Genomic DNA, 25,832 nt, shown 5'->3' on the forward strand with positions numbered 1-25,832 from the left:
CATGTGTGTGGTGTGTGTGATGTGTTTGCGGTGTGTGTGGTGTGTATTCGTGTGTGTGGTGTGTATGCGTGTGTGTGCATGTATGTGTATGGTGTGTGCGTGCATGTGTGTATGCATGTGTGTGTGGTTGTGTGCATACGTGCGTGTGTGGTGTATGTGTGTGGTGTGTGTGCGTGTGTGCAGAAGGAAGGAAACACAAGGAAGATCAGAAACGGATGAGGCTTTGGGACTTCAAGAATTCTAACTTTATTTTGGCGTGGAATGGAAAAAAAAACACATGAGAATCCTACTTGAAGGAGTTGAAATCAGGCTCTAAAACAGGCACTGGAATGAAGTCAGTGGTGTCTGCTCCCAGCCCAAACATCTAGGCTCCAAGTGGGCACTCGGCCCCACCTCCAGAAGTGCCAGTTCACAGGGCACAGCTCCCGGGGACCAAGCCGCGGGGGCAGCCAGATGTGTGGGCACAGCACAGGCAGAGCAGGGGACCAGGACCATGCGGGCCATCTTCTTTACCTCTGAGGGAACACATCGGATTGGGTAAGGGTGATTCTCCTGTGCCCGTGCCTCAGCCTTGGTGGGCCCAGATCATTGTGGTGGCCACGTTTAGGGCAGGACCAGAGCCTTGGCCTCCACCTCATCCAGCAGGCAGGCAGCCCTCCCGGGACCCTGGGGTGAAACACCAGCTTCCTCCTCCAGGTAGCTCAGGTGCCAGCAGGTAAGGCTGGGAGCAGCCACCCGTGAAGCCAACCCACTTCCTTCCTGTTCAGAGCTAAAACCTGCCAAGGAGCACGGGGGGTGGGGGTGGGGAGTGCTCAGATTCATGAGGCCTGCTCTGCACTTATACAAACTAATAAAATGTGGGGGCATCCGAGGGGAACACCAGGGCGCACGGGGACGTTAGCATGCTGTGGCTGCTTCTCATTCGTCCTGTATCCGGGTGTGCAGTGAGCCCACGCCCAGCACCCCGGATCCCTCCGCAGCTGCCCCCTTATCTAGAGCATCTGGCCCCATCCTGGCGGTCTCTGCTCGCTCAGAGACATAAACAGAAATGCCGTTTGGCAAAGGCAGCCCTGAAACATCGTTCCCTGAAATGTTCCTTTTGGCATCTGATTAGGAAAAAAACCTTGCAATTAATACTCAGAGTTGGATTGTGAGATTTTCTGCAGAATTAGGCTTGGAGCATTTAACAACAAGGTTCCTCATTGCCCAGGCTCTGCATTTATAATAAAAATAAATATTTCCCCTTCCTGACGTTGAAGGCCATGCCAGCTGCAGAGAGGAGCTGGGATGCAAGAGGGAGCGTTTGGATTCACTTAAACGCCGCAGACATAAACCCCCGCACGCCTTCGCGGCCGGGTCTCCTCGCGGGACCCCGGGGAACGAGCTCGCCGTCGGCTAATCTCCGACCACTTCTTCTAATTGTACAGTGCTCCGAGGTAATCAACATCCAATGCCCGCTCTCTTTAAGACCGAGGCAGAACAAAGCCTCAAATTACTAATTACACAAATACAGTGTCTTTTGCTAATTGGATTGGTTAATGTTAGTTAATAAAGCACTTTAAGGATAGGCAATGTGGAATGAAAGAGGCAATTCATACGTTTAATAATAGGCTAATAACTGTCAGCAATGAATAATCAGCCGCTGTCACGTGCAAAGAACAGCCACACGCTTTCCAGCTCTTTGGGCGTCTGTTACAAATTAACGCCTTCGCAGGAGCCAGCCTGAGCTCCGAGCCCCGAGCCCCCAGGCTGCTGGAGCTCCAGCCCTGCTTTCCCGCCCGCCCGGCGAGGGCCTGCAACCCACAGACCGCGGCCCCGGTGGCCGTTTGGGGAGTTTATCCTCTCAAGAAAAATGAAGTCCTGTTATTTCTATTATTTATGAAAGAGCCTTTGGCTCAGCGATTAGGGACGGGACCAGAGGCCTGTATCCTTGTCCTGAGGCCAGAGGCTTCGCTGTTTTACTCAGTGACCCCAGGCAAGCTCCTTGACCTCCACCGGCCTCCGTCAACTCAGCTGGAAAATTGGGTAAAAAGATTGTGGTGTCTCTCGGGCATGGAGCTGCCGCGTGCAGGCGCGCAAAGCTGGCGGGGCCGTGACAGTCCAGCGTGGGGCCGCAGCTGCAGCCAGGCTCTGCCGAGCTCTCTGACGGCCAGAGCCAAAGGGAAATCATGACCCGTGGGCCCCAAACCAGCCCCCAGGACCTGAGACGTACGGCCCGGTTCTGGGACCTGGTTTTGTAAAATGCAAAGACCCAAATCCCCAGCCGGCTGCCCAGGCTCCCCGTCTCTGCGCCAGCCTAACCCTTTAGATCCGGTGAGGATGTCGGAAGAACAGAGGCGGCCGTGAAGAGCTCCTACAGCAGGTGGCTGGATCTGCCGAGCAGGACCTGCTCCTGGGCGAGAGCTGCCGTCGGGACAGGGTTGGAGCTGCGTTCTTTCCCTCTCCCTCTCTCTCTCCATCATGACAAGCACCAGCACCGTGACCCGCACCCGAGCAGGTGCAGTTCGCTCTTCCTCCAAGTCTCTGTTTCGAACTGTGGGCTCTTCGCAGCATCCCAAGCTTCACAGTCACATCCAAGTGAATGTTTTTCTGCTCGGGGAACGCGAGATCTTTGCGACAAAACAGAAGTGCTGGTGGCGAGTCTGTCCCTGCCAGTTGGCAGCACTCAGGAGTGTGCGGGGGTCTCCCTCTTCTGAAGACAGTCCCCAGGGGGATGTGTCCAGTCCATGCCCCTCTGGGATAGAAGCCTGGAAAAGCACAAAGCATTTTCCAGGAAAGAGAAGCGAACCAAGGACGGGATGCGCCTGTGTTTGCTGGCGATGAACGGAATGCCTTGCGCGTGGGCCGCGAGCGGACAAGGACCCCGCCGTTTGCTGCTTGAACTTACACAGGTGAAGCTGCAAACCCAGGCAGCCCCAGCCTGAGAAAATTCTGTTTGTTAAGTATAGGAATTAATTACTTTAGGCTACGGAAAGCTAACAGAAACGGAGACCAAGAGACAGTAGTGTTTGTGCACCTCTATGAGTACGCTGTTCATTTGTGGCCCAAAAGGAGCTCTGGGCCAGCCCCAGGGAGGAAGCCCTCTGTGCCAGGCTCGGAGGAGTCCAAGGGGGCAGAACGTTGAACAGGGCTGCGTCGTCTCCCTGCCCCGTCCCCACGCTTGGACAACGTTGCAGCTGGCCCCAGCTGCAGAAGACAGGGCTTTGGCACATACATACCATCACCCATGAGCTGGGGGCTCCTTGCCAGGGTCCACCCCTCCAGAAATTAAGTACTGCCTCGTTCTGTATGGGAGAACCTCTGCCGAGCCTCTGCCCACGCACCTGCACTGCCCACCCAGCTCTCCAGGCTTGCTGCCGTCGGGGGCTCCTCCTCTCCCTCCGTCTCTCTCTGTCTGCACAGGACATGCTGAGCCATCACTGCCACACGCAGCGCTTTCCCACACCCTTGCCTGGTTCGCAGCCGGCACCTCACCCCTCTTTTCAGCCTTTGAGAGCAGACAAATCATGCTGCAGAACAGCCCTCCCAGCTCTAAGAATAAAGTCCGAGTCACTGTGCCTGAGACTATTTCTGTAGCTCTTCAAGATGAGCCTTCCCGGGTCAATGTTCTGTGGGCAGGAGGTGCCCATTTCTAAAGCCACTTGGGCAGAGCGCCTCCCAAGGGCACCACAAGTGCAACCCTTCTGCATCCACGGAAAGGGCTGGCCAGCGAGGAGCCCATGGTCACGGCGAGAGGAAGTCGCCTCTTGGCTGCTGACTGGTGGAGTTTCCCCACACACGGGCTGGGCGGACAGGTTTCCCTGGGAGCACTGATTACCCACAGGCCAGCTCAGAAGCAGTCAGGGAGGTCTGTGCTAGAGGTGTTCACACCTGCCGGTGCCCGGGGCCCCTCCTGGCCTCCCCTGGATGGCTTGGGAAGCACATTTACCCCCGTTGCGCTCCCATCTCTCTCCTGCACTAATAAGGGTCATTTTTCTCAGTCCGTCCTGCAGACAGATGGTGACCTTGTCATGTTTGTTGACAGCCACACAGTACAGCTGAGCATCAGTTGCCACCTCTCACCTTCCCTGTCAGGGCTTCTGAGCCTCAGGATGTGCGTTCCAAGCTTCGCAGGCAGGACGGGGTCCAGCCCAGCCAGCCACGCGCAGCCCGTGAGCCTGGCCGCTGAACCCGCTGTCCACACTCACCTTCTGCAGCTGGAGACAAACCAGAGCACCCGTAAGGGCCTCTTTCTTCTTCTTTCAGGGCTAAAGAGAGAAAGGAGGCCAGCAGGTACACGCATTCTTCTGAGGCTCACGGGCAGCGGGCAGGGGCAGCCCCCAGGAGAGCCCCAGCCCAGGCTCCGTGCTCAGACACGGACGGGAGGGAGAGAGGTTCTGCCTTTTCCTTAGAGCAGCGTCTCTGCCCTCGTTTTGTTGGCTTGTTGGAAAGCAATGGAAGACGGTGTAAAGTCACACTGCTGCCCTGGGCAGGTCTCAGGACCCAAAGCAACTGCCTGGCGCTGCATTTAGCTGCATGAACGCTCCGTGTGCTTCGGATGCATCACTTGGCCCAAGGGGGAACGTGCTTCCCCCGCAGCCATCTGGGGTCCCTGTGAGATGAAAGCACTAGAGGGTGCTTTTGGGCCCCCAGCGTGCCATCTGGCTGAGGCCCTCCAGAGAGACAGACCGGCCTCCACCGGCCACTACTGCCCCATCCCTGACCTGCCCAACAGCTCTCCACAAGGCCAGGTAAAGCTGCCAACCAGATGGCCATTCTAGATTCCTGGTGCGGCCAAGCCTCACTAGGACTCTAAACCCAGCCTCCTGGGAGGAGCCCTTGGGGTGGGCGTGGAGTGGGAGGTCGTTGCCCTCTGAAGCCACCCAGGCGAGACGCTTGGTCAGCACTGGACTCATGGCCACCAGACCTGCCCCAGGGAAGAGACCCCCCCATCGCAGAGGAGGCTGAACATCCAGGGAAGTTGTGGGGACGGAATGGACCTGCTGAGAGTTTGGCGATTTCCCTTGTGGAAAGTTTGCATGCTTCTCCTTGTTGGAAAACAAACAGGAAGAAAAGAAGGAAAATAGAAAGGAACAGAGCCGTTCCGGGCTGCTTCCAGTCTCACACCGTCTTTCCCCATAGGAGGCTCAGCTGAGAAGGCAGCTCTAGAGTGAGCTGATGGGCGAGGCGGGACAGCTGTCCCAGATCGGGGGTTCCCAGCACCCTGCCTGCCTGTCTCGCCGGCTGTGTGGTGCCCGTGCACTTCCCTTCCACGCACCCGCCCAGTGGGACCACACACTGCAGCCTCGGGCACCGCAAGGCTTTCCAAGCGATGACCTTGTGGTCTTTCCTCTGGTTGGGGTTTGGCCGTTTGGTGTGGGGAGCAGGTGTGAGCAAAGGGAGGCAGGACCAGACAAGCCGCCTCTGCTCATGGGAGCCTCCCGTTCCTGCGGAGAGGTTCTTAGCTGGCAGCTGGGCCAGCTACCTGCAGACACGAGTGCCCTCTTACCCCATCCTCCTTGGAGCTGTGTGTAGCTGCCATGGGCCGGGGTCAGTGTGCCTCCCATGTAAAAGGCCAGATCATGTATAATCCAGGCTTCTGCGTCCCATGTGACCTCCATCCCATACATGTCTTTGTTTACAACACTTTCGTTAATCGTTGCAAGACGCTTTCAGTTCGTGAGGCGTGGCAGCCTTGAAAACGGGTGGTTACATCTTGGGTGCCACCATGACCTGTGTGTTCATGCTGCGGAATAAGGGCGCGACTGGCCGGCCCGTGTCGCCATCTGCATGGTCTCCATCGTCATGGACGGCGGTCAAGGACGCCTCCCGCGGCATTTGCCTCCCTCTTCACAGACGAGGGCCTTGAGACTGCTCAAGCCAGGGTATTTAGGGGCTGAGAAGTGTTTCTGGGACTCAGAATGGGAAGCGCTGGCTGGGAGCCCAGGATTCTTTGTCCGATTCCTGCAGCCCTTCCCAGCGCTCTGAAAGGCACCAGAAGGAAGGAAGGTTGGAGGAACATTCCATGTTGGTCAGGAAGCCCCTGAAGGCATCCTCCAGGGCAGGCAGCCTCGGCCTTAGGTCTGCCCACCTCTCAGCCAGGCTGGACAGTCCTGTGAATTCTCCGAGCAGCACTTTCGGTGTGCTTGGCCTTGGACTCATTTTGGCCTGGAAATGCAGACGTGGGACCCCGGGGAGGCTACTTGGAAATCAGGGGCAGAGTGGGCAGCCTTTCACCTGCCAAGCCTCCCTGGTCTGGCTTCTCCACTCTCCCCGCCCTGAAAGAGCAGACCTGGGCCCAGTTGCATGGAAGCCACAAGACGGCAGAGGCAGCCAGGTTTTCACAGCAGACGAGCTCGGAATTCCTTGGTGCAGCTGCTCCTTTAACTGGGTCCCATTAGGAAAGCATGCAGTCCTGTTTGGCGGCGCCCTGCCTCCCGCCACCCCCACGTACAGTGGTCTTGGGTTCGCAGGCAGCTCGGGCCTCTGCTGTGTTGTCCCTACAACAGACTGGAAACATTCCTTATGGGAGAGAAAGCAAAGCTCCTCACCTCCCTCTCCCTTTCCCATCCACCTCCCCAACTTCTCCAGATGGAACCAGTTCTATGGAGACCAGATGACTGAATGGCTCCCATAATACTGAGTGGAGCTGCACGGCCTGAGTTCGAACCCCAGCTCTGCCTCCGTGACATTGGACAACTTACCCAACCTCTCTGAGCCCCAGCATTCTCAGGCACAAATGGGGATTATTGTAAGATTATTTTAGGCATTAAAGACGATAATGCAGTGACACCTTTGGCAGAGCTAGCTGATGAGCTGTTACTGTTATCACTGTGACTTTGTTTCAGTCAGGAATAAAATACAACTGGAAACAATTCGTACTTCTGGCCTCCTTGGGCTGCAAGTTTGTGGAACCCAGAGATGAGTCCACAAATACTTGCTGAACGAATTAGTGGGATGAATGACAAGTGAGAAGGAGAAAGACCTCAGCCTGATCAGGGAAGGGCCGGGGGTAGTGAGCAACAGGGCGGCTTCTTCTGCTTCCTCTGTCCCCAGAAAGCGCCGCTACCATTTTTAAAGGAATTAAAGTTCATTCTACTTTGTATGGATCCACTTCTAGATCTTTCAAGGTTTCCCCAAACCTCAAAGAGTGGTATCATAAGTCACGGCCAGAGAAGAGCCCAGATTCCGGGAGGTCAGATTCCACCGCCCAGTCCTGGGTCTCGAGGCTTTCAAACACGTATGTGACCGGGGAGCTGTTGCCAGAAGAGCTACGACCCTTCTTATTCACTTACGATTATTAAGAATCACCTTAATCAACGAGGGATCAATCAGCAGAGTCAAGTGGAAGTGCATTAATAGGACCCTGTCAATTTCCAGGTCATTTCTATAACTAAAAAGGGTTGAGATAAAAGATAAATGTTTATATAGAACCAATCATCGATCCTGTGATTTATTTTCCCTGTGGAAAGCGAAGTCCCCTGGAGGTGTGCCAGTGGGGGAGCCTCCAGCAGCTGTGCCCCTGCCCAGGGTGGGGGTGGCCGGTGGCCGCACAGTGCCTGGCACCTCCTGTGTCATCGGTGTGGGGAAGGGGCCATCAGCATTTCAGAAGCAGGGTGGAAAATGGCCAGCAGTGGGCCTGGGAGGGGACATCTTTCACATGTGAGTTTGGACAGCCACATCTGGGTTTGCAATGGCAGAGCTGGGTATTGGTTTAAGTGGATGGGGAAGGAACCGAGCGCCCTCCAGAGCTGGGGTCCCCTCCTGCCGCTGCCGCTCGCCTGAGCAGAATCTGTCCTGGGGCGGAAAGGGCTCAGGCGGAGCATGGACCGTCCCCTGCCTGTCACAGACACGGGTCTTTGGGAGATGGAAGAACATTCTGCCATGTTCTCCCTGCCCCTGTGAGCGCGGCCGTCTGTCTGCCCAGCGGGCCTGGAGTAGCCTCCTTCAGCAGGCTCCGTTGCCTAAGTAACCTTACTAAGACAGGAGAGCCGATGTTAGATTTTCCTGTCACAAAATAAAATAACAATGAATTAGGAGGGCAAGGGTGAACTTTTGGAGGTGACGGATAGGTTTACGGCGTGGATCGTGGCGAGGATTTCTCGGGTGCATTCTTACGTCTCCAGGCTCATAAAGTTGTCTACATTAAATATCAACAGCTTTTTATATGCCAGTCATACTGCGATAAAGTGGTGGTTTTTTTTTTTTTTTTAAGGGAAATTCTGCAGACTCCGGGAGGCTCTGTTGAGCCGGCCTCTCGCAGGTGGGAGTGGCTGCCGGAGGGGCACAGGGCCTGAACGTCCACTTCCATCTGTCTTGGCTGAGCCCGGAGCCCTCAGCTCCTTGATGCTCCCACCACGCTGGACATGACTTTCGGGGTTTGCAACTGAGTTGACCCTGACGTCCTGGAACTGTGCTCAGGGCTTGGGCACTTAGACTCAGGTGGAAGACTGCTGTGTTGACTTTGTCTTCGGGGTTCTCATCCCTGAATCATCCCCCTCTTCTGGGGGGGCTTCCACTGGGGTAGCTTTGATGCTTCCTCTCCAGTAAGGTCGCCAACAGAGGGGCTTCCCAGGACAGGGGCTTTCTGTGCTCAAATCCAGACAGTCCTGGCCACAGGTTGGTCCCCTTGTCCCCGGGATGCTGACATGGAGCCTGCACAAAGGAGCCGTCCCTGCCCCAGCAGCTCAGGTCCATCGTCGACCCTGCAAGCTGCCCCCACCAGGCCACTTTCAGGCCAAGAAAGCCAGGCGGGAGCCGGACCTTGGGGTGCAGGTGCCTGATTTCCATCTGCCTGCCCAAGATGCCTGGTCCAGCAAGAGGCCCTGAGCCTGTCAGGGTGGCCAGGGAAGCTTCCGTAAGCCCCTCAGTCAGAGAGCCACCCAGAGCACAGGGCCCTCGCAGGCTGGATGGCCAGGCCCCACCATGGCTGCGCCAGTCCCGTCCCCACCCCCACACAGGGCAGTGTCTGCTTTCAGGGCCCAGCCCGGGTGGTCGTGGCCATGCACCAGCCCGGTAATTCTGCAAGGAGAGTCCCCATTTTCCATTCACTGACACTATTTAATACTCGGTAAATGCCACATGGGGCCTATGCTGTGTTCCTGTGGGGGGCGAGGGGCGACCATGATGGTGCCCAACTCCTGCCTGTGGCCTAAAGGGGGTCTAACCCAGGAGGGAGGAGGGCCTGCTTGTAACCACGGGGTGGCTTTGAAGCGAGCACCGGTCATCCTTTCCAGGCTGCAGGGCTCTGACGGAAGTTGGTAGAGATAAAGCGTGAGTGGGTGGGGTCAAGGTCACCTGCCACCCACCTGGAAGCATCAGCTTCAACACCACCTTCCTAGCACAGGACCCGCAGAGCGTGGGGGGCATCCCTGGGATACAGCCCACCGGCGTCTGAGTCAGAGCCCCCCACCGAGCCCTGTCTGCAGGGCCCGGGACCCCGTGAGGCTGCACGGCTGCTCCAGGCCTTGGCTTTCCTCCTCTAGAACCCAGGACCTCAGAAGGAAGCTCTGGGACCAGCTCCAGAAACAAACGGCCTTGCAGAACTTTCTCCTGGTTTCCAGGGCACATGCGTCCAGTTCCTGAGCTGGCCACGGGAGGCTCCTGGACCTGCCAGTACTTCCCCTTCTCATGCTGGAAGTGACAGCTCATCATGAGTCATTGATCAAGAGGACCACACGTCACCGCTTTTATGATTTACATTCCCTTCCCCTGGGGACATCAATCTTCCGGAAGCAGAAGGAGGAAGGCGGCCACCAGGGCCAGAAGCAGTGATGGACACGCCTGTGCTGGGGACAGGGGCCTGCAGAGATCCTTCCGGCTGGCCCCGCTGCCTGGCAGAGAAAGGGCTCTGGAGCCTGCGCCCCAGCCTCCTGCCAGCCCCCCGGCCCCGGTGACCCCCACCCCCGGTGACCCCACCTCCATCAGCAGGTGCTCTCAGGTGGAGCCAGGAACAGCGGGGCTTCCCCAGCTCAGTCTGACATGAGGGAAGGGAAACCTGGAGTCTAGGACAGGGGATGGCCCCTGCCATGTGGACCCCTGGAAGCCCGCCCCATGCCAGGGAGTCTCCAGGCTGGGTCAGATCTGGCCCCAGGCCCCTCTTTTGGAAAGGGCTGTCCAGCATCTGTGGGGCGGGGCTCTGAGGCCTGGAGCAGCTCATCGTGCACAGGGAGGGGACTTGTGTGGTGGGCGAGCAGCATCTTCAGCTTGGTGGAGAATTCAAAGCTGTGGCAGGAATGGCCCAAGCATTCCGGAAGCTTGGGAAGCTCTGAGTGTCTAACCTGCCCTCTATCTTCTCTGGAAAGGGACAGCACGGCAGGGGTGCGGTGTCCAGAGAGCATGTGTCCCTGCAGGCACCACTGTCCGGCAACTGCAGCCTAGGGCAGGTGGTCAGTCATAGCCTTACCCCTGACTCTACCGTGTGCCCCAAGGTGCTAGAGGTAGAGGGCACAGCAAGGTCACAGTGGGGCACGCCAGAGGACCCCACAGCGCCTCCTTGTCTCCCGTAGCCCCCGGGGCTGAGAAGGAGACCTGGCGGGGGTTGGCTTCCCCGGCCAGGAGTGGTTGGAGTGGGAGACAGGACCCCCACCCAGGGCTCCCAGCAGCCTCGGCCTCTGAAGGGCTCCTGTGACTTCCAGGTCAAGGACCACAAATTTGCCAATGGCCTGGGGGGCGCTTGTCTCAGCACCCCATTGGTGATGAGGTGGGCGGAGGAACGTGAGCCCTCACAGTGCAGCTTGCAGGCTGGAAGGGAGCCAGGGTCTCCGGGGTGCTTCACCAGCGAGCTGTGCCGTGGCCATAGGCCCCACTCTGGTGGGTGCCTGCTTGGTCTGGGCTGGGGGTCAGGTCTGGTCCACACCTGTGTGCCTTCAGGCTTCCCCAGGAAAGGGGGCTGCCCAGCCCTGCCCCTGGTATGCACCACCTCAGGGCCCACTCACCTTGATCTTGGCAGGTCCCATCTGAATCCAGGGTGAGCCTGGGTCCTCGCTCCCCTACTATGCAAATTCGGAAGGTGACTTTACCTCTCTGAGCACCTTCCTCTCCTGCAAAGAGCAGGAAGCCACAGCCTTCCTTTTGGGTGTGTTTGGGATTTAGTTGCATTAATGTGGGCCAAGTACCCAGCGTGGAGCCCGGCGTACCCAGCCCTTGGCCGTCTGCCTCATGCTGGAGGCCTTCTTGTTCTGGGCAGCCTCCTACTCTGTGTGAGGAGAGCTAGACGGGTCCTATCAGATGGGGGAGACTGGGGGGCATAGGTCAGATGGAGCCCACTGTGGGCCCCACACTTGGGTCAGCAGGGAAGACCCCCGCATGCTCCTCCGAGCAGATAGGAGGAGGGAGGCCCCTGGAGGACCTGTGCAGCAGGAGGCCGCCGCCCTGCGCGCCGTCCGCCTCCGCGCCCCTCTGCGCGCCGTCCGCCTCCGCGCCCCCCGGCTATTTCTTCCACAGCAGCAGCATCTACCTGAGAGCCCCTGCCCGAGTCAGATCCCTCAGCGGGGTCCTCAAAGGGCCACAGCCAAGCCCCCAGCCCTCCCAACCCCGAGGCTCCTCCGTCTCTGGGGCGCTCATTTGCTCCCTGCTGACACCTCACTCCCAGCCCCCATCCACTCCTGGGCCCCTGCCCCTGCTTTGGACCCCATCCGAAGAGGACCTCAGCTTCAGATTGGGAGGTCTTCCCTCTTCCTCTGCCGCTGTGGCCGCAGAAGGCAGGGTGGGTCTGGCCCATTGTCTTGGCCCCAGAGTAGCTAATTCTGGACTAAACACTGCTTCCATATTTTTTGAATGTCTCCAAGGCACCCTTCATGGGGCAGTGTAGACCAAAGGTGCTCAATACCACTTACGAAATGAGGACATGAAGGCGTGCGGAGCCTGCCCTCGGGGGACGGGGAGGAGAGGAGCCGTGTCACCCCACGGGAGGGGAGATGTGGGGGGCCAGCCCTGCCCGGGTGGCGTGTCCAGGCCAAGCGGCAGCCCTCACAGACGGGGCTGCCAGCGGACAGAGTGTTCTTGGAACATCAGAAAGAGAGCAGACCATGCCCAGATTTCAGGTCTTCCAGGCCATGCCGGCCGGGCGGGGCAGGGCCAAGCGGGGCAGCCCAGCAGCTCAAGAGAAAAATCACTGGGCGTGCGTTGAAGTCTGCTGGTCCCAACGGCAGTTCCTGTGGCCAGAGCAAGGCAGAAGGCCCCATCGCAGCCCAGACAGGTCGGAGGAGATGCTGCCCGCCTGGAACTCGGGTCCCGTGGGGCTGGGGGCGAAGATGCTGCCTCCCATTTGCTGTTCCCCGCATGGGTCCCTGGCAGCAGAGCGGCCTGGCTTCCTCATCAGCCAAACAAAGAGAGTTTGGAAGGTATGGGCTGCTCCCTCATGTCTCACAGGCCTTCGGGGTTCTCATGTGGAACCCCAGGCCAACCCCTGATGACAGGGCCCAAGGCAGGGGGCTTGGGAAGGCCTTTAGGGTGACGCGGAGGACAGGAGGGTGGGAGGTGGCGGCTGGGAGTGTAAACAGTGGCGTGGAGACCTCTGTGCATTTCGGGACGGCTTTCTGGAGCCCAGGGTCCTTTTCTGTGCCGTACTTGACTGTGTAAATATTTTTCTTAGGAGTAAAGAGAGCCTCCATTCATTGGATAGATCTCACTTGAAAGAACTGAGAAGTATCTGTTTAGGCATAAAAGCTAAAAACAGTGTCCAAGGAGCTTGAAAAAAATCATTTCTGTAGCTCAAACACGGCCAAGCTGATTTTTTTAATGCAAAAAATAAATAAATATTACCCCACTCCCGGTTGAGAGCTCAGGGGTTTGTGTCAACACCAGCGCAGTCTTTGCTCGGGGAGCCAGAGCCGGGGCAGCCGCTGACTAACCGCCTTTCACGGTTCTTGCGGGAGCTGCCAACGGGAAGCCACCCAGCTCCGCCGGAGCTCACACGGGCAGAGCGAGGTTGGACGTGGGGAGAGTCCTGGCCGGGGTTCAGGTGCAAGTCCTGGGCGGAAGGGCCTGGCGTATGGCTTCTTCCCACCGAGGCATCCACCCGGAGGCCTCTGTCCGTCGGAAGCACACTGTGGGAGTTGGAGGCCCAGGTCCGAGTGCAGGTGTCGTCCTGAGCAGCTCCTACATCTCTGCCTGGTTGCCTCTCCCCTGAAGCCTCTGCTTCCCGTCCATACAGCAGGCGCAGTGCCGGTTCCTGCCTCCCACAGGCAGTTGTGAAGAGGAGGTCTGTGTCTGCGGTGCCTAGGACAGGCCTCCCCCCACATGCTGCAGGCCCCCAAAAGATGACCTGCCACTGTTAGGACTGGCATCACCATTGCTCCCACATTGATGCAACATTTACACCAGGGAAACTGGCAGTACCAGGACTTCAATTTGGAAAGAGAATTGAGAATGACAGTTGTTCTTTAAAAATTCCATCTTCTCAGAAAGGATGAGTAGGAGGCCATGGGCATACCTCTCCAAGAGTGAGATGAGCTGAGATGTGGAGGCTCAGTGTGGCCTGGTCATCAGCTTCCAGCCCTGCCAGGGGCACTGTTTAGCTGGGTATAAAACCCTGTTGAAAGCGCAGGCTGTGGGAAGCTGAGGCCAGCGACCACCAAGACCTCTGCTCAGACTGTGTCTCCAGCAGAACCCTGAGCCCACAGTCTCCCAGTAGTGAGTAGAGTGAGGCTTGGAGCCTGGATGGGATGCAGGAGCTGTAGGGGGCTCCATCAACCCAGCCTTTTGTACATCCCTGGGTGCCCTGCACAGACACCCCTGACCGCCGACCCCACCCACAGGGGCTTCTTCAAGGAGAGGAGGGCTTGGAATTAGGTTTCAGCAGGTTCCAGACTCACACCCACATCTTTGGGTCCAATGAAGCTACTTCAGAAATGGATAAGAAAGAAAAGTAGGTTAGAGCAGAGCTGGGCATGGCGGCTCACACCTATAATCCCCACACTTTGGGAGGATTGCTGGAGCCCAGGAGTCCCGGCCTGGGCAACATAGTGAGACCCCATCTCCACAAAAAATAAAACAAATGAGCTGGGGTGCGATGTGCCTATCGTCCCAGCTACTCAGGAGGCTGAGGTGAGAGGATCACTTGAGTGCAGGAGGCTGAGGCTGCAGCGAGCCACGATCGCACCACTGCACTCCAGCCTGGGCGAGACACCCTGTTTCAGATGAAAGTATGTTAGAGAGACAAGGTTTGCCGTCAATGCCAAGAGCAAGGGGCACGTGAACTGGAGTGTTTGGGGCCCTCATGGGCCTCGGCCTCCCCCACGCCGGGCTTTGTTCGCCTCCTGCCACTTTGGAAGCAGCTCCGTGGCCGGGGCTCGCTCTGGATTTCCTCCCCAGTTAGGTTTTCAGATACTTTAATGACAGATGATTTTGACGGGAAAGAAACCTTCTGGGATCCATTTGTGACACAGAACAGCAAGCTGAGCCCCCAGGGGCCGCGCCAGAACTGCAGAGCTGTGTGTGCACGGGACACCCCTGCGTGCATGGCTCCTCTTTGCTGACTTTTCGGAGAACAGAGGGTATTTATTTTAGGAGTCAAAAAAGAGGTTCTGACCAACCCCACTTAGCTAAATCCTGGCACTGGTACCCGCGAGGGAAGCTTAATGCCAGAGGTCAGACCTTGCTTTTTTGGCTAAAACGCTTAATCAAACACACCTAATACTTCTGCCGGGGTACAGAGGGGCTGAGAGCCCTGCGGCCACTGCCAGCAATCGAGGAGCCAGCGGTGCGTGCGCTGAGGACCCAGCAGGCAAAATAAAGAGGGTTTTCAGCAAAGCAGTGGCTCAGGCGAGCGGGGAGCCAAGGCTGAGTGAGCCGGGGAGCGCATCCGGCCGTTTTTCCACCCGAGGTCAGCGGCAGGTGAAGAGGCAGAGTTAATGGTCTTCATACCTGCCAAGGCGGGCCGTGACATGGGGCGGGAGGTTCCGGAGCATGGCTCAGGCCCCGGCACCCCGCCTGCAGGAGGCTGCTGCTTTCTCTGTAGCCATGGGACGCTGTCTTCCTCTTCAGGGGGTGCAGGGCAGCTGGCGAGGGCTCCACCGCTGCGTGGTTCTTCCGTGGCTACACCTCTGCGTGGTTCTTCCGTGGTTCCACACTGCGCTCCAGTGTGACCACAATCTTCAGCAGCCCACACGCTCAGCCCAAAGGGGGCCCAGGCACCATGCTCAGAGGATTCAGAGAGACAGCCAGGAGCCCGGCAGCTGTGGCACCTGCCCCCACCACCCCCCCGGGGCTGGCCAGGCCCCACCTCCTGATGCCACACAGCATGGCCGGGCCCTTCTGGTCGGTGCATCACACATAATGCCTCAAACTATTGGGGCCAGGGTTGGAACGTCTGTCTCTGCATCCCCACCCGATGGCAAGCTCTGGGGAGCAGGAGTGCTGGCCACACCCAGGCACAGACCTTGTCAGACTCCAAGAGAAAGGCGGAGAAGGGCCCCTGCGTGGCGCAATGGATGGGCTTACTGGGGTGCCCCATCCCACCCGGCCACTCGGAGGGCAGGAAGATCAGGCCACAGCAGGAATGGTGCACACCCAGCAGAGAGCAGCGTGCACAGAGAGAGGGTGGCCCCCACCTGAAAGGCCATGCATCTGAGCCCACAGCAAGCCCAGGCTGGGATCTGTGAGCAGCTGGAGGGCCCTCATGCTACCCCCTCTGGATGTGAAGATTTGGTGTTCCTGGGTGGCTCCTGGGCTGACCCTGCCTGGGGTGTTGGTGGGGGCGTCACTGCGCCTCCCGAGGCATTGGGCACCTGCATTGGGAATGCCTTGGCCATGGCATGCACATTCCCATGGGGAATAGGAGGGAGACCCCTGAAAATGCCCAGCCAGAGGCTACCAGATGCTCCCAGGCCAGCACCCGGCCCCTGCGGGCTCTTGGCGGGGGTGTGGGTTTGTGAGCAGGTGCTGGCAGGCCAGGGCAGGGAGGGCAAGACCCTCTGGTGGCTGGTGTCTGCACAGGTGCCTGTGACTTGGCCATGAATGCCAGAGAGACAGAAAAAGCATCTTATTCCTCAGCTTGCCTCACAAAGCAGGCCCTGGTTCTGATCAGCCCAGCCCTTTCACTGGCAGCGCGATCCAGTTTCTCTGCTCAGGGCAGCCCATGACGGCGGGCACTGTCCCTCTACTCTCGAGAGCCCCAGGGCCTCCCCTGGGATGGGCGTGCTTTCCCCAGACCTGGGACGGCCGAACGTTCCTCCAGCATCCAGAGTGAGGAGAGATGCCGCCTGAGCACCGCCTGGAGGTCTGCCTTCAGCTCGCCTTGGCCCTGCGGGCAGGTCACACCCCTCCTGACCCTTTCTCCTCTTCCGAACGCCACCCACCTAGGTACCTGAACCTAGCAGGCGCGTCTGCCGTTCACATTAGCGCCGGGCGACCCGGAAGGCGATTGGGCTGGGCCCCGCATGGCTCAGCGTGTCAGTTGCGCCGTGGTGAGCACGCTGCGCCCTGTCCTTCCGATTTCTAAAACCATCGTGGAATACGAAGGGCGGGAAGGAGAGCCTTTGTCTTGAGCAGCATTTCTCGGGTTACTTTTCGGTATCAGTTTCAATCTTGGTTTCTGTTCTATGGAAACAACAGTGTGATTTCCGTACACTCGCCCGTGCACGGCCACTTTGGGTCCAGAAGGGAAAATCCAATTTCTAGAGCTCATCTGTCAGTTTGCTTCACACAGAGAGCACTCTGGGACGGGTCACTAGACGCCGCCCCGCCCCCACCCGGAGTGCAGCCTGCTGGCTTTTAAGAGGAGGTACCCGGCGAAATGCTCTCCAGGGCCGAGTCAGGGAACGCTCCGGGCCGAAGCGAGCTGGGAGGAAGAATGAGCCGACTGCTGGCATACTCCAGCCTCACAGCCTCAGCCTCTGTCTACACGTGGGTGAGGGGGTGGGAGCTCCTATGCAGCCCGAAGCCACGGCTGAGGGTCCTCCGTGGCCACCCCGGGCCCCTGCGCGGCACTAGGCACAGCAGCTTTTCTGACTCAGCTCCATTTCCTTTGAGAAGTTTCCCCAAAAGCCATGGGGACATCCCCCTCCCAGGCATCTGGACGGGAGTGAAGACCCAGTTAAAAAGCTCCCGCCTCTGATTTGCCAAAAAAGAGGTACCAGAGAAATGGCATCAGCTCCCTCTCCCTCCAGCACCCACCAAGCTGCCCTTCCGCAGGGCACTGGCCGACCTCTGCCCCTCGCCCCAGCCGCCCACCGCTGTCTCCTGGGACCGCTGGGCAGAGTCCAGCTCCCCACTGAGTGCTCCCTCTTGAGCTGGACCGTAAGCCTCCTGAGGGCAGGGACTGCATCTCCCTTCCCTCACCCTTCCAGGGCCTGGCTCAACATAGGGCAAGTTATGTGTAAACACACGTGGCGTGATTCGCTGCCAGAACCCAGAGGAAATAAAAATAGAGCCTGTTCACCATCCAGCGTTCCGTGCGCTCTGCCCGTGGCTCTCAGACGTAATGTGGATGGCTCACCTTCAGACGCCTTGACCCGGGTCCCCACCCAACCACTAAAGGGCCAGAGTGAGCCACACAGTGTGGCTCCCTCCCCAGAGTGCAGGGTTTCCAGGGAGGTGAGGTCCCTGGGGGACGCATGGAGTCCTCAGCAATTGGGGGAGCCTCTGTGGGAAGAAGGGGTCCCTGCAATCAAGGCAGCCCTTCATTTCCTACTGTGGAGAAGCCGCTGGGTCCCACCCTTGTGACTTCAGGAGACAGAGGGTCCCCCCCCACCGTTTAGAGCCCAGGGTGGCTTGAGAACGGCATTTGATCCGACACTAACAACCCCTCTCAAAATTGTTTTGCAGCAAATACTGACTGACGCGGACGTGTCGCCCCAGGGAGGCTGCATCAAAAAGGTAGGAGAGCTCCCCTGCGCCGCCTCTGCTCCCAGCATCCTCAGGGCTCCTGCGGGGTGACTGCGAGCCCAGCCATCCCTGAGTTAACAAGCGTGTAGTCTCAGTGTTGCTGTCAGGTCCTGAGTGATGTGTCATCTGTGGACTGATGTGTGCACAGGACAGTGGCTTTGGTGTAATTAGGAGGGATGCTTCTTTTTACTGTGTGGGCAGGTCAGGGTCCCGTCACTGTAGGGTCCCAGGTACTGGGCTGCCTGCCACTCTCCTAACTCCCAAGCACGGGGGAGAGCCCCGTACCTGTGGGAAAGCTCCAGGCCACGCAGGGGACGGGAAAATTAAATAAACGCAGGTTGTGTTTATTTAACTGTCTTCACTGGATACTCTCATGAAAAGGATATGGGGAAAAATTGGCTGCAGATTCAACAAAGCCTTTTGCTACATTCATAGCTTCCAGAGAAGCATCGCTTTAAATAAGCAAACCACCAGGCGAAAGAAAAAGTGTCCACATGGCATTACCCATGGCTTTACTGACTGGTGGTGGGTGACGGCTGGTGGACAAACATCAGCTCTAACAGATTCAGAGTGAGAACTGTGCACAGAGAAACACACAGGTCCCTGGGGCGGCGCACACGGTCACACGTGTCCCTGGATGTGCACACTGCAGTGAAGAGAGCCAGGAGGAGGAATGACTGGAAAGGCAGCTCCAAAGCCCAGAACCCGTTCAGCAGTACAGCTCGGCTTCCACGGAGTAGGTGTTGCCCGCACGCACATGCAGACATCCACAGACACAGGCACACTCACGCGTGGTGGCCGATCTTCTATTTTGGGGGGTTTTCTAGTAAAATTAAAGTAACGGTCTCTCACTTGGTATCTTGGCTTCAGAGCAAGATAAAATTTAGCTAGTCACATTTGCACATCTCCATCCAGACAGCATCAGGGCACCATGGGGGCTGCTGGCACGGGTGAGCCAGCGCTGAGTCAGTGCCTACTCAGCGCGGTTACAGTTCCGTCAAAATTACGACTGGGTTCCGTGAACAGAACAGGAGCTGGAGGGGTACTGCCGGCCTTGTGGTTAGGAAGACCTGACCCATCCCCCGAGCAGAGATTCACGCCATCAATACACCGTTTTCTCCCAAAATTAAAGGGAAGCGTGGTGCTGGTTTCGCCATACCCCAGTCTCTGAGCCGAAGCATTTGGGCGGAGCTGCCTTTGAGGCGCAGGGGACCCACCATCTGAGCAGAGCTATCCGAGAGGCTCGGGGCACCCGATCCTTTTCTCCAGGTTCGACCCCAGAACACTGATTTTGGAGAAAGCGTGGCAATGGAGGCTTTTCCCGACCCCGTGGCGACCCGCCGAAGGGCCTCTGGCAACCCATGAGCTGTTTTCCGTGTTCCTCCCCATGGCTCGTGGGGCTGTGTCTGGCTTCCTGGGGTCCTTTTGTCCGAGGACAAGCTGTCGGCTCTCAGTCCCCACCGAGGCCTTCCTGTGCCCGCGTTTGACCATGCCATGGCCCAAATTCCAGTGCTGGCCTTGTGCACTTTCTCTCTTTCTCCTTTCCTGCCTGTTTAAATGAATTCATATCTTCTTAAAGGACGCGGAGGAGCAGGAAACAGTAAGCAGGGCTGCTGTGTTTCAGAGAGCTGCGGCATTTTCACTTCCCACCAAGCAACCTGCAGTCAGGGCGAATCCCTCGGCTTCTCGAATGAGCCTGAATCCTTGGGTTTTCCACCCATGCGCCCCTGACCCGCCTGACGTTTTCCAGACGCCCTCCTCGGCCCCACCTCTCCTGAACGCCTCACGGAGGTGGCCTGACAGGAGGTTAGACGAGGAGCAGTTTATGCTGGGATGGGTTGCCTGGTCTAGGAACAGGGGTCAAGGCAGAAGGTCAAAAGGTCAAGGCTACATTTAAAGGGCCGGAGGAGGCAAGTACTGGCTGCTTCTGAACCAGAATGAAATCAGACAGGAGGGTGGAGTGGGCACGGCCTTCTGTGCCTCTGGGCCATGCTGGGTTTGCCTTTTTGTTTCATACATGGGGCCATCAGGTCTCACCTGATGTAGCTCAAGGTCATTCTGGAGAATGGCTCCCAGGATGGGTGTGAGGTGCCGCCCAGCGGGGGCCTCCTACTTCCAAGTGCCCAGAGCAGCAGGCGTCCCTCCGAGGCAGGCCCTGGGAAGGCTGGCTGGGAGCCGGAGGTTCTGCCATCCCGCAGAATCAGAGCAGACACAACACACGCAACCCCCATGGCACCACCACAGCCACAGGGGCCCAGGGCAGGGTACGGAGCCCGCATCGGGGGCATTGGTGACGGCCCTGTTCAAGCAGGCCTCCCGACCCCAGCCCAGGGCTCCTCCCTGCCACTGCTCTACAGGCCCAGTCTGAGGGGCTGGGGGCTGCCTGGAGGAGGCATCCTCACCCAAGTCCACCGGAGGGCGAGGCCACCCACAGCACTGCCCAGGTGTTTTTTCCAGCCTTGCACTAAGCTCAGCACCATCAGCATCCAGGGGATGTTTGCCAAGGTCATGCCGTGGGAGAATCAGATCCCTAACCCCAAGGCTCAGACTGGACCCGTTCAGTTATATTCCCAGGGACTCTGGGGCGGGGGCAAGGGGAGAGGGTCAGGGATGAGGGACTGAGAGCTGTGAGCTAAAATTCAAAGACAAAGGCTTCAGACTCGGGGCCGGGAGGACCAGGACACACAGCCCTCCAGTGAGCTTCCATCCAGACGGAAGACCCCACCCTGAGAGCAGATGCACTGCTGAGAGCTGTAGACGTGCGTGCACCGCGTGGACGGCTAAGGTGACTGTGCGTGCCGTGGAGCTGCACTAAGGATGAATTCAGTGCCATCCTTGGTTATAGGACAAGGACTCTGGCTTGTGGGTTTTGTAGTTTGGGTCACCCAAAGGCGCACTTGGGAGCATTAAAACCCTCATGGGGGAGCGTGACAGAGCTGTGTGACCTGGGTGTGGGCAGCTCCTGTGGGAGCGTGACAGGGGGTGGACAGCTCTTGTGGGAGCGTGACGGGGGGTGGGCAGCTCCTGTCTCTGGCCTTCAGTTCGTCCACCTCTGGGAAGATTATGCTTCCTGTTCTTTATCTGCCTCAGTGAAATGTGACAAAGTTAATTCAGTCATCGGCTTGGCACGTGAGCTGCAGAAAAGGTGATATTTTGTGGGGAAGCCTCGGTTAGGAATTCTAAGTACCAAGAGAGCCAGGTCTCTGAAGGGGCTGAATGCAGAATGACTCTACTCAGAATTTACAGGTGAAGGCGGCCAGCTGGGGGTGGCTGGAGGCCTGGGATTCGAACCCAGGACTGTGACTGGGTGCAGGGCTCTTGTGAGAGTTACAGAGCTGCCTCCTGTCAGCCCCGCCCCTGCCCCAGGAGGGCGGAGCCACTGCCAGGCCAGGGGACGGTCGTCCCACGGCCCTCCTGCACCCTTTGGCCTCACCCTGGCCTCCTACGTCCCCTCTGTACCCCACCTGGGCCCTGCAGCCCGTGCGCCCATGCCGCCCAGAGCTTTGGCGCTGGCCCACACTCGCCCTGGTTGCCCTCACCGTCCCAGCGTCTGACCTGGTGCTCCCTGGGCACGTCATCGGCGCTTCCCAAAAAGTCACATTGGCTGTGGGTCGGGCCACGTCGCGCCGAGATGCAGGGACCTCTGGGGCCGCTCCCTCCGCAGAGTTTCTATTTAGTCTCTGTTTACTTAGAGGGAAAGCCCCGGGCTGCTGGAGAGCAAACATCTGCGGGAGATAATCTAGCCCGTTGTCCATCCATCACTCGGGGCGCGAGGCTCCCTGGAGAGCCCGCCGGAGCCGGTAATAAAAAGGCCGGGCGAAGAGGCTTTGGGGACGAATAAAGAGCCGTGTTAAGGGCTCGCCGAAAATGGATGGAAGACATTATTAAGGCTCAATGGCCATCTTATCAAAATCCAATAGGATAGACATTTGGCAAAAGGCTTAAATTTATTCTTTGACTTTCTGGAGGGCTTGAATTTATCCGTTAACAAGAGTGTAGTCCACCCGGGAGATGCTATCAGCTGAGAGAATTTTGATTCAATCTCTGGGATCTGAAAGGGGAAACATGGCCCCGAAGCCTTTCCCTTTGTCCAGTTTACCGGGCTTTCCTTTCCCTCTTGAAAAGGAAGGACGTGTTAATACAGAGCCGGGAAACACAAACACAGGGAAGTGACCTTTTCTGATTTTTATTTTCTCTTCTCCTCTGCTTGTCTACCCCCTCCTCCCAAAAATAAATAAACCGTGAATTGGCAGGGTAGGGCTAGGCCTGGGGACCTGAAAATGCCCCTTCAGAAGCTTCGGAAAAACCGTCCACCCCAGCCCGCCCCCAGGGTGAGGGGCGGGAGCGCAGAGGCTTAGAGGCGGGTCAAAAATAAATCGAGCTAATAAAGTCATTCCACCGGAAGAGGGGCCGGTGATGGGTCCATAAATCTCTCCCCGTTATTATTATTACGTACAAAATGCTACAGGTCATAAAAGTCATCTGACAGCCCAGCCTTGTGTTGTCCAAACAGGGTGATTGATTGATAATTATGATAATTTGTGAAATGATTATTTGGATGTTAGCACCATGGCCTGTCCCGGTTTTCTATGGCCTGGCCCGGGTAAAATGCCTCCGGTAACGAGGAGCCCAGAGGTCTCCTGGGTCCCTCCCGTGGGGACTGCTGGCTAATGAAGGTTGACTCCCGGGCCAGGGAAGGTGGGAGCGAGACAGACGGGCACTGCTAAGTGTGTTTTGTGCTGCAATGACCGGAGGAGGCCACACACCCTGAGGCCGAAGTGCGGCGGGGACCAGGCTTTGACTCCGGGCAGTTTGCGAGGCGGGATAGACCGAGTTCCTGGCCACGCGGGGCTCTCTGAGTTCAGCACAGCACCACGCAGCCAGGGACTGCTGTTCAGTGTCCAGTCCTGAGGCTTACTGTACTCTGTTTGGATTGTTTTCCCCTCAAGGAGGCTGGAGGGCTGGGGAGGAAGGGAGTGGGTGGGGAGGGCGGGAAGGGATGCAGCTGGAGAGATGGCGAGACCCCCAAACCCGGGGCTCCCGGAGGAGGCGGTGCGACGCACGCGTGGGGCTCTGCTGGCTCGTCTGGGAACTAGCAGGCTCTCTGGCGTGTTGGGAACCTAGAAGGCTTTTTGCGGCTGCCCCAAGCTTGGTTTTGCTGAGGCCTGTGTCAGCGAGGTGAGTGAGGTTCAGCAGCGTTTCCCCTGCTGCCTAACCAGCCAGCCCGCAGCACAGAAGGCGCCGTCCGTGGAGCGCCGTCAGCAGACTGCAGTTTACCTTCCCGCGCGCTGTATTTCCAAAAAAGAAATCGGAAGAGAAACACACCAAAGTCCCTAGCCCCAAGAACCCTGCGATCCAAATTATTAATTTGCATGTGGGATCAGTTATGTCTTTATGAAATCCAAGTGTGTGGAGCTGCCCCGGAGACAGCCCCGAGTTGATTTTGATAATCTCGGGCTGAATAGACTGGCCTCGTTGCCGTAAGCCGCGGACAAAAGCCTGGACAGTGGCTGAAAGCCCTTTGACGACATGCCTGTCTGTCCATTGTCCCGGGGCTGCTGATAAAGAACCAGGAGTCCATTAATTCAGTGAATGAACATATAGTAAAGTCAGTCCCCTCTTGAGAACAATAATGTTGAGGTCAGCTACGGTTGCCATGGAAACTAAGTATTCCTAAGAAGTTTGCATCCTTGATTTTGCTGAATCAAAGGCTGCAGGCGTAGAGGTGTCATTCGGCCGAGACAGCTGAAAGTCGGAGCTCGCCGCCTGCGCCATCCCCTTCCCAGGCAGCTCTGGGCCGAGGCCCTGGGGACCCTCAGCCGTCCCCGGGGACTAACCCAGGTGCCCGGGTTCTGCCCTCTCCATCCTCTCGCCCCCCCAGTCCCCCCTCCGCCCCTCCTGGGATCCCGTTTCCACAACTATTGCAGCTGGTCTGGATAGGCCGCTTTGCGCCCGAGGCTCCCGTCCCCAGGGCAGAAATCAGGCCGGAGGGAGGGCTGAAGCCACAGCTCCCGTGGCCTCCAAGGTGGCAGCGGCCCGGGTTGGACCCTGACCTCTCGCCACCACCTCGAAGCACCTGAACTTGCCCCCGGGGTAGGGCGGTCCCACAGGGCCCCTGCACAGGCTGATAAGGGTGATTAATGGGCCGTTAACGTGGCCCAAGGTGAGTTCTGGGCAGCTCCCGGCTGGGGGCTGGGTGGCGACTTTATCACTGTGAGCTTTTTGCCGCCCTCCCCCATTCTAAATTGAGTTGATTCTACTTGCCCCACCCCCACCTCAACGGAAGAATCCCTTAAATCAGTGGAAGCCATCAGATTAGGCTGGGAGAGGTGCACTCATTAACTCCCTGGCAGCCTTTATCCCTGCGGTGCTGTCCTGTATATCTGAGGTGACTTCTCTCTGCTCTGCAGGGCCCCAGGGCCCGAGGGTGCAGGGGACTCAGGCTCAGCCTGGGGAGGGGCGTTGGTCACACACATGCAGTGCAGGTCCAGGAGCGCGTGGGTGACATGCGGGTTTAACTCGTCCTTTCTGCGTGTGAGTGAAAGGAGTCTGGGCTTCTTTCTCACCCTGCAGCATCCCTGGGAAATGTCCAAAAGGTCTTCTCACGTGCAGCCTGGAAGAAAGCCCCACGGAAGTCAGGCTGGAGTGGATGGAGCCCGCAGGCAGGGCAGGGGCTCTGTCCCCCACCTCGGGGTCCCTGGCTGGGCGTGAGAACAGGTGGCTCTGGGGACCTTTCTGTCATCGAGAATGACCTGTCCTGCTGACGCTTTATGCTGAAACTTACATTCCAGTAGCAGACAAAACATCACAAATTTTAGAAGGGCACACAGAGACCTCACCTCAACCCCGAGTTAAACAGAGGGGTCTCCTGACCTTGGAGACCCAGAGGAGCTGGACCAGGCCAGGGCCCCTTCCCCACCCAGCCTGCTCTTTGGCCCTGGCTCTGCTGGGACAGTGCTGCCCTCAGCCTTGAGCTCTGGGCCTTGTCCTTTGCTTTCCTCCTTTGCCGTGGGAGATAGTAACAGTCTCACGTGCTGCGGGGTTTGGGGGTGGGGTGGGGTGAGAGCGCAGCAGTCAGGTTCAGCTCTGGGCACCCGGCGTCTGGGAACCTGCTACCAGGCCTGGTCTGCCCTTTACCAGGTGTGGAACAAGGGACCAGTCGGGCCCTGCTTGGCTGCAGTGGTGGGAACCCAGCGGCTAGGGTAGGGGACCCCTTGGCAGACACCTGCCTCTGAAGTGGTATCATGGCCCCTGCAGGGGTCAGGGTGCACAGGTGCCACCCCGGAACCAGCACCCTCTCCTCACAACCAAACCCACACCATGGGGTGCCCAGGGCGGCCCCTTGGATCTGGCCACCCAGGCAGCTCCCGCAGCTGGGTGCACGGGGAGAGCCTGCAGCAGGGCACCCCTCGCCAGCGCCTGGTTCTGAAGCGGGATTTATTGGCTACATTACCGGCTTTATAGGAGCCAGATGGTGGCGTCAATAAACCCCGTCGGTAATCTTCAGGTGGGTGCAATACTGAGTTAATTAAATTGTGCCGCACTATTAGGAGAGAAAAAGAGATCAGCTCTGAGCCGGGTCAGGCTCTTCTGCTTTCCACACAAACACACCTCAGCAAAGTCTGCGGTAATTGGTTTGGGCGGGGACTTCTCTTCCTGACAGCCGCACCGCCTCCCTCCCAGGACTCCTGCCAAGGCTTGTTACTCCAGTTCTCATCACCTGGGCGTCTGTGCGCTAGTGAGCTGGGTGGCTGGGTTCCCCTCCAGGGTAAAAGAGGGCAACCCTCCTGGGTGCTGGGGCTCCTTGGGCCCCTCCCATGGCCCGGCCCATCACTTTCTGTGACGACATGCTATGCCCCCCTCTACCCTAGCCCTGTCTCCCTGAAGGTGAGGGGACCAACAGCCGGAGCACATTTCGCTCTCATGGTGCAAGTGGAGCGCTCCCGGCTCAGAGGGCAGGGCTCTGAGGTCCTGCAATGCCCAGCGGTGTCCCTGTGTGGGCATTGGGGGCCAGCCTCTGAGGT

At 58.2% G+C, this 25,832-nt stretch overlaps 1 protein-coding gene across 5 annotated transcripts in view; it reads left to right on the top strand.

Annotated features, from left to right (window-relative positions):
• PRDM16 (PR/SET domain 16) overlaps positions 1–25,832 on the top strand; it is a 345,467-nt gene that overhangs the window by 147,640 nt on the left and 171,995 nt on the right. For all 5 annotated transcript variants that reach the window (XM_032262191.1, XM_032262194.1, XM_032262193.1 and 2 more), the window contains exon 3: positions 17,749–17,799. In XM_032262191.1, the coding sequence (XP_032118082.1) occupies positions 17,749–17,799 (51 nt within the window). The remainder of the gene's footprint in view (positions 1–17,748; positions 17,800–25,832) is intronic.

This window comes from Sapajus apella, unplaced genomic scaffold, assembly GCF_009761245.1.
Source record: "Sapajus apella isolate SASKATOON/1434 unplaced genomic scaffold, GSC_monkey_1.0 scaffold127, whole genome shotgun sequence".
In the NCBI taxonomy this organism is placed as follows: Eukaryota; Metazoa; Chordata; class Mammalia; order Primates; family Cebidae; genus Sapajus; species Sapajus apella.